We start from the raw sequence: 8,924 nt of genomic DNA on the forward strand, positions 1-8,924 counted from the left end.
AATGACCCTAAGCACACAGCTAAAATAACGAAGGAGTGGCTTCACAACAACTCTGTGACTGTTCTTGAATGGGCCAGCCAGAGCCCTGACTTAAACCCAATTGAGCATCTCTGGAGAGACCTGAAAATGGCTGTCCACCAACGTTTACCATCCAACCTGACAGAACTGGAGAGGATCTGCAAGGAGGAATGGCAGAGGATCCCCAAATGCAGGTGTGAAAAACTTGTTGCATCATTCCCAAAAAGACTCATGGCTGTATTAGCTCAAAATTAAGGGGGTCTGAATACTTTCTGTACCCACTGTATATATTTTCCTGTCCTGTTTTATTAGTTCTTTCCAGTGGGCTTAACATTGGTTGCCAAGTATTGTTTTCCCATGCCCCGTGAATGCACCATGGTGTAGATGGCAGCATCCTTCGATTTCCGGTGGAAGGAAAAAAAAAGAAAAAAAGGATAGAAAAACTTTCGAACTACCGAGTGTGAACTCACTGAAGAATATCCTGGCTGGTTTTTTTTTGTAGAGTCTACTCCTAGAGGAGCTGAGCGGCGCCATCCACGGACTGGATGCCACCTAAGAGGACTGCGGAGGATACTCCAGATTCCCACAACCACCTGTTTCCAGGAGGGTGGTAGGATTACAGAGGATTTACGTTTTTTTCTATTGAGATCTCAATATTTTATTTGTTACTTTTGAATAAATTTTTTTTTTGGGTCGAACCTGATACCATACAACTGACGCGTCAAATTGAAAAGAAGTGACTGAACTGCATCTTATTGGGACAATCTGATTTTCTTATCTTGTTCAGGCCCAGGTCTGTTTGGGAAGTGTAAGGGTCTTGTTGTCGAATGATACTGGTTAAGTTTTTTTTCCTGGAATACATTTTGTTATAAGTACGTGAGTGTGTGCCTTATTGGGGATGGAGGTTTCTTCTCCTCACTCTGTGTAGAGTGCCATCACCAAGCTCCTTGTGAACCCAAGATAACTGTACCCTATTGTGTAGATATATACTTTCGTTTGGTTTTCATTCATCAGATTAGATATTTAGAGAGCATTTGACTGCTAAATTTAGAAGGGTGACAGCAGAGAGAGAGGGACTCACATACATTAGCGAGTAGTGAGTCCTCATTTGTTACACTTCTCTTCAGAATTTGTCTAAATCTCATACCTTTGAAATATTTAGCTTTATTTTATTGTATTTTTTTTGTGATAGTTGCAGTAATGCAGTATTTTAGAATATAGGACAGAATCAATTCTCTCTGCTTAGATGCAAAATGCTCCACTGTGTTCACCAGCTAGTCTCTGGCTGTGTCTGTCCATGGTTCACTGGTAAGCAGGTTGTGGACAGGAGCTTTTCAGAGCTGGCTTGCTAAAAACAGCTGCTGAGAGAGATGACACTGAATCAAACAGTGAAGTTTGGGGCCATGAAACCAAACCACTGAGCTGAAAGATGTTAAAATGCTAAACTGAATTAGGTGATAATCCTCTGTCAATTCATCATTACAAGTGACACTGTCAATATAGACAAACTGATTTTAGCCACTTTAGTGCACAGATCATGCTAAACTTGATATTGACTCACTCTTAATAAACTCCAAAAATGTTGAATTTTTCCTTTAAATGTTCTACAACCAAATATAATTATTCAATCACAGTTTTAATGTTGTGTTTGTGATTTACTGCTTTCTAAAAGGCCTCACAACCAACAGGATGTCTTCATTACAGCACGGAGATCAAAATCAAGAACAACCAAACATAACCTCTACATTAAATACACAACAGACCGGTCTGTGTGCCATGTCAAGGGCCATGACTAACACTGACATAGAGCCAGATCTTTACTTTCCTCTTGGTCATTACAGCTGCCAGCAAAATAAACTAGAACTATTATGAGGCCAAGTGAAAGCAGGAAAGAAAAAAGGAGGTGACAGAGAAAACCGATCTTCTGACAAACAACACATGACTGAGGTGTTTCTCCAGAGAAGTGGTCACTGACTTGAGAATGATTAACAGGCACGTTGTGAGGAACAGCAGTGTAACCACAGATTTATGACTGTGTCAGCCATGGAGCGTAGACATTGATTGGACTTATTTTTATGAGATCCATATTGAAAACAGTGTCAAATGTGCCTCCGGCAGCCAAGACAAAGTATGGGAACAGACAAAATTCAAGAGTAAGTGGTTTTAAAGCCTGTACTCATCCATCTATCTTATATCTGTCCTAAACCAGGAACAATGCAATGTAAAATGTCAAAACAATACATTTTAACATACAGTACATGGTGCTCTGCTTCTGTGCAGGTCACTTTGAAAATACTGTGTGCAGGTTCTTTTGTTGTCCCACAAAATTTTGTTTCTAAAAGAAACAGAAAGCTCAACAGAGATAAGAAATAACTGAGATAACAGCAGCTGCCAGAGCGAAGAGGGGGCTGCTGAGCACTGATGCTACAGCACATGTACAGATTTCAGACCTCTTGTACCTGGGCTGCATTGACACTGGGGACACATGCAAAAATGATTTCCCCCCCTCATTTACAAAAACAAATAAGTCATCCATCTTTTCCCTCACCACCAATGCTGCACAATCAATAGCATCAGCACACCTAATAATTACTGTTCCCAGAGTACGGTTCAGGGTCTGATGGAGCTGTACAACACTTTCATTTCAGCAGAATCTGTTCTCCTGCTCTAATGCTGGTAACCTACTTCAGTGCGTCATTAGCTCCCACTTCAGGTTTTAAGCCTCAGGCAGTGCTGAGGAGAGAGAGAGAGAGGGTTGAGTGAGAGCAGACCTGTGTATCTCTGAGCCTCACAATAAAGGAAGAAAGTTTCCTCTAAAGCACTTCAGCAACTTAGCTACAGTAAACTTTGTCCAGTATGTCGTGGTTAAAGAGGACAAGCCCTGGTTACAGAATGGTTCCACAGGTAGATTTCTCCTGCAGAACTCTCATTTCCATTCCATACATACAGGAAACCAGGTTTCTAATCAGCTTTGTACAAGCACTCATTAACAAAGTGACAAAGTGCTGCAGACAGAGGAGATACTAGTGGATGAAGGAAGAGATGAACTGCCATCTTTGACTTATTCCAGTCATCTTCTAGCAGCCTAAACACAACTGCTGAACATTTGACTGTGAAATTCAACACACTTGTGCAGTGTTTGTGTCTATTTGCCTCTCACTGCACCAAAAGCCTTTTACTGATGTTGCCGTGTTCCCAGATGTCAGCAGTTAACCCGGTTAGTGCAGTGCTATTATTACTGAGAGAAACAATGATCTGATTTGTGTGACTGGGGGAGGAAGCATCCTCCGGTGCACATTGAGGTAGTTTAGGGCCTCATTATGGATCACACAACGAGAACTTGCTGACTGAGACAAACAGAGCTGGAATGGCCATGTGCTGCATGTACAGCCTCCATCCATCCTGCTACTGGTGGGATGTACCCTTAAATTTCAACATTCATATTTCAAAATCATTTAATTAATCATTTAAATTATTGTATAGCTCTGCTGCAACAAACGTTCTATGAAGTGACATGAACATATGGCCTGGAGACTAATACCTTTAATTAATACTGCTCTGCTTAGGGCCTCAACAGACCAGAGCAAAAACACAATAAGGTCAAAACAAAAATAACTTTGGACTAGACAGACAGTTGCTCACAATGTCTCGCTGGCAGTAAACACTAATTCAGTTTCAGTTTGTATGCATATTTACATCTACAAAACATCAAGAGACAACATACAGACTGTACATCCCTGAGAGTGTCCAAATGTCTCATTGATGTGGCTTAAAGAGGAAACTCGGCTACATAAATACTGTACTTATACACTCGTTGATATTTCTCTAGTCATACAAACATGGAAATTGAAATGTTAAAATAATGAAAATATACTGAGAGAGGTTGAATATATATAATCAAGAGAGGCTGAACTGGTGAGAAAGGGAAATGGGAAGGAGTGCAGAGAGGGAAAAACTGAGAGGAAGAATCAGAGACAACTGAGAGAGTTACTAAGGGAAAAGGCCAGATAACAAGACAGAAAAAAAGAAAATACAGACAGAAAAGAAGGAGGGAGGGTAGTTCTACCAGAGGATGAGAGATGGAAAGAGGTGTCAAGGGGATGCAAAGCCCCCCTCATTATTTTCCAGTCCACTAGACAGCTGATTTCTGCTTTAGCTGCAGGTCTCAGTAGTTGAGCAGCACTCTCTCATGGCAAAGCTTCAACATGTGGCACAGTCTCAAATAATCACATTAAAGGGACGTAACCCACATTAATGTTCATTTTGTCCAACGTGGAATAAATGAAGACTTGTCTCTCAAATGTACAGTGGGTATGGAAAGTATTCAGACCCCCTTAAATTTTTCACTCTTTGTTATATTGCAGCCATCTGCTAAAATCATTTAAGTTCATTTTTTCCTCATTAATGTACACACAGCACCCCATATTGACAGAAAAACACAGAATTTTTGACATTTTTGCAGATTTATTAAAAAAGAAAAACTGAAATATCACATGGTCATAAGTATTCAGACCCTTTGCTGTGACACTCATATATTTAACTTAGGTGCTGTCCATTTCTTCTGATCATCCCTGAGATGGTTCTACACCTTCATTTGAGTCCAGCTGTACTGAGGGGATAAGAGTAGAAGAGTTTGTACAGACAGTTACTGATGACTGTGCATCGACCTGACTGGTGGAGGCTGGAAGGGTTGAGTGGAGCCGAGGTCTGGAGGTAGTAGTCCGTGGAGGGAAACGAGGAGAAATCCGGTAGTGGAGAGGCAAGGCAGAGGACTGGGGGAAACTCAACGGGAACTAGACCAAACATACAGAGAAAACAAACTGGGTAGCCGAATGGTAGAAACAACGTGAGGGCCACCACTGTTGGAAATGTATTGGACAGGTGATGAGCAGTTCCTGGTTTTCTACACACATACTGCTTAGAATTAAGGCCAAAAAGTTCTATCTTGGTCTCATCAGACCAGAGAATCTTATTTCTCACCATCTTGGAGTCCTTTAGGTGTTTTTTAGCAAACTCCATGCAGGCTTTCATGTGTCTTGCACTGAGGAGAGGCTTCCGTCGGGGCACTCTGCCCTAAAGCCCCGACTGGTGGAGGGCTGCAGTGATGGTTGACTTTTTACAACTTTCTCCCATCTCCCGACTGCATCTCTGGAGCTCAGCCACAGTCATCTTTGGGTTCTTCTGTACCTCTCTCACCAAGGCTCTTCTCCCCTGATAGCTCAGTTTGGCCGGACGGCCAGCTCTAGGAAGGGTTCTGTTCGTCCCAAACGTCTTCCATTTAAGGATTATGGAGGCCCCTGTGCTCTTAGGAACCTTAAGTGCAGCAGAAATTTTTTTGTAACCTTTGCCAGATCTGTGCCTTGCCACAATTCTGTCTCTGAGCTCTTCAGGCAGTTCGTTTGACCTCATGATTCTCATTTGCTCTGACATGCACTGTGAGCTGTAGGGTCTTAGACAGGTGTGTGGCTTTCCTAATCACGTCCAATCAGTATAATCAAACACCGCTGGACTCAAATGAAGGTGTAGAACCATCTCAGGGATGATCAGAAGAAATGGACAGCACCTAAGTTAAATATATGAGTGTCACAGCAAAGGGTCTGAATACTTATGACCATGTGATATTTCAGTTTTTCTTTTTTAATAAATCTGCAAAAATGTCAAAAATTCTGTGTTTTTCTGTCAATATGGGGTGCTGTGTGTACATTAATGAGGAAAAAAATGAACTTAAATGATTTTAGCATTTGGCTGCAATATAACAAAGAGTGAAAAATTTAAGGGGGTCTGAATACTTTTCGTACCCACTGTATATGTCAGACCACAGCGACTGTCTGAAATGCATCAATGAATATATATGATTCTGTTATGTCAAGTTACTTTATGAAAAGAGACGAGCAATAAAAAACACCGTTAGGCGATTTGTAGTGGTTGAGTTGAGGGAAATGTTTTTGCTGTCCTTGGATGAATAAAAGAAACAATTTAAACCAAATAAAATGGGAAGGAAAGAAGGAGAGAAGGACTGTAGAGTAATGCAAGAAAGATGTGTTGGAAACACATGGTGCCGTGGCACACGTGGTGACAGAAGAACCGAGGGCTGAGACAACGTGTGAGCCATGCAGGACATTTGTCTGGCGGGGGGGTGAGAGCAGAGAAGCCAGTGGCACCAACTCTTTGTAAGCTCAAACATGGCCTTGTTATAAAATGTTTCAGTAAGAAGAGATTTACTATATTAAAATGAGCTACAGCACAGAGACTAATTTTTCCTGGCCCAGCTGACAAATCTAGCTTGCTCAGTTTCTGCTGTTGCTGGTAAATAGGACGGTACTATGATGGGTTGACCTACGTTAATCTGCAACGAAGCACATGACGACACCAGTGACCAAAGGACTTCACACACAAACATAGTGATGGATGTAGCTGCTGTAGCACAGTCAGGACAGGAGAAGAGAAGAGAAGAAGGGGAAGGAGAGGACAAGTGCAGAGATGACAGGTCAAGAGTGGGGAGGGAGGAGGAGGAAACGGTGGCGGTGGGTGGCACTGACACACAGTCTGGAGAGAGAAATTAAACAGAGCCAAGATAGGGAGCAGAACATCTAGAGAGAAAGAGAGAAAAGACAGTGTGGCCTGAGGGTAAGAGAGAAGAGACTCATTGAGAGAGGAAGAGAATAAAAGTGCAAGATGATTAAAAAGACTATATCTATACAAGCATGAATAAAACAGCTAATGCATGTCTGCGGGGCACTTTTTCTTTCTGGTTCGCTTTGCTCATGCTCACACGGCCACAGCCTGGATCCTACCTGTCCTTAATAACAGGCACAGCTTTTCATGTCAGAAGGACTTGGCCTCTCTCGTTCTCTTTACGGCACACATGATAGATTCCCCAGTACAACCTGCTGACTGTGGCCCAGTCCCATTTCTTATTTTTTTTACCCCTACCCCTTGCTTTCAAGTTAATCCTCAAAACAAAGTAGTGGCCACAATCTTCCCCTATAAAATGGGAAAACCACTCTGCGTCATCAGTAGTTAATGACGATGGTTAAATAAACAGACCACTCTGCAGACAAAACTAATCAGCAGCAGCATCAGTGGGTGCTCCAACAAACAGGTAAACTGCACTGACTGGGTTGCCTCGCCACATCGTGTGGCCTCAGGCCTCTGTCTGGACCCTGTTTGATAGTTCACAGTCTATCGCCACCAGACTCAGCTGGGTTAAGCAAACAGCCTAATCTAATGCTGATGAAGTCATGCACAGATACCCTGAGGGTGCTGTGTCTCGGTCCTCTTGTCTCCATGTCACATAATAATTAGTCTTCCATCCAGCGCTGCAGCTGGAGTGCAGCAGGAAGTGGCGGGCACAGGCAGGCCTCTGATTGGGCGCCTCTGGAGACGAGGTGAATGCCAGCTGGCGGTGAGCACAGGCCAGACAGCCAGGCTCATTCGCACAGATCTGAGGGACAATACAAAGCTGGCACACACAGTCTGCTCGCTCTCATTAGGAATGTGTGTCTGTGTGTGACAACATGTGTGTGTGTGTGTGTGTGTGTGTGTGTGTGTGTGTGTGTGTGTGCGCGCTTACTTTAAGCACGTCCTTGGGAAAATCTTGGCCGTTATTCAGTCCTTCCAGGTTGCCAATGAACTGTGTGCACGACATCCTCTTGCCAATGTTCTGCAAACATAAAAATATGTGTGAATGTACTTTTATTTTATACAAATACTTAGTATTTGAACCCAAACTGCCTTGATTTCAATTAATGATGCAAATTTTCATTCAATTTTTATCAAGCTCAAACACAGTCAGATAAAACCCAGTGACGGTGGGACAGGCCATGATGTGTTTCAGCTATACTCACTGGATCCACTAGGCTGAAAAAAAGACATTTATCATATTGAAAAATGTGAAACTCTGACAGGAAAGATTTAAATTGAAGCACCCTAAAGGTCAAATAGGAATAATAAAAAAAACCCCGATAATGAATATACTGTAAGATAATTTGTTACTGGAGCACTGCACCCGAAAGTCTTCAGTAGAACAGCTGCTATGATGATGTTGAAATTAGTCGATTAGACCTCAGTACACAAAACAGCATGTGTTTAAATTAAGCCTAACATTTAAGGTCTGAGAACTTTATTAACTGAAAAATTTAGATATAGAACAAAATATTGGTTTGAAATCTGTACTGAATTTCAAGTATTGTATTGGAACTAAAAAGTTATACCGAGATCAATTAGTCCATTAATCTAAATTTTGGTAATCAAGTATCATTTGACTGCTAATGTTACTCCAGCAATTTAAATATGAATATTTATGCCTTTTTCTCTTCACCTTTTTAATATTCTTGAAGTAAAATTCATACTGTTGATCAACCAAATCAAGCAATTTGAAGATGTCATTCTGGGCATTTTTCACAATTTTGTATCATTTTAGAAGATAACTGATAGGCTGTTTAAAAACTCACAGCCGGTTGCAATCAGTCCCTTTCTGTCACTGTGGTGATCAGGATGAGGACGGCAGTGATGATCACAGTCACAGTAAAGGTCAGACTTGTTAAATGTGTCGAAACTTTCCTGGTGAGCTCTTCCCTGTAAGAGCTGGTCCCCTCTGCAGTCACTTTAATTAATCATCCCTCCACATAATTTTTGGATATAGTGGGATATAAGACTGCTGTGTTTATGTATAAAGCCAGGAACAATTTATTACCTGGTGGAATTCAAAAGTTATTTAATGAAAGGGAAGGGGGATACAATTTAAGGGGTCAGTTAAATTTAAAAATTTATGCTATACGTACAACCAAAAAAAGATTTTGTATTTCCATAAGTGGGGTAAAATTATGGAATAATTTAAATGTGGACATACAAAATAGTAATAGAATTGACGAGTTTAAACATAAATATAAAGGTATGTGTCAATC

The 8,924-nt window shown here is 41.4% G+C and overlaps 1 protein-coding gene across 1 annotated transcript in view; it reads right to left on the minus strand.

Moving 5' to 3' along the window:
* The window catches only part of LOC109962721 (uncharacterized), a 54,819-nt gene that overhangs the window by 23,181 nt on the left and 22,714 nt on the right, over positions 1 to 8,924 (minus strand). The window contains exon 10 of the mRNA XM_020604667.1: positions 7,592 to 7,681. Within this exon, the coding sequence (XP_020460323.1) occupies positions 7,592 to 7,681 (90 nt within the window). The remainder of the gene's footprint in view (positions 1 to 7,591; positions 7,682 to 8,924) is intronic.

This window comes from Monopterus albus, unplaced genomic scaffold (assembly GCF_001952655.1).
Source record: "Monopterus albus unplaced genomic scaffold, M_albus_1.0 scaffold67.1, whole genome shotgun sequence".
In the NCBI taxonomy this organism is placed as follows: Eukaryota; Metazoa; Chordata; class Actinopteri; order Synbranchiformes; family Synbranchidae; genus Monopterus; species Monopterus albus.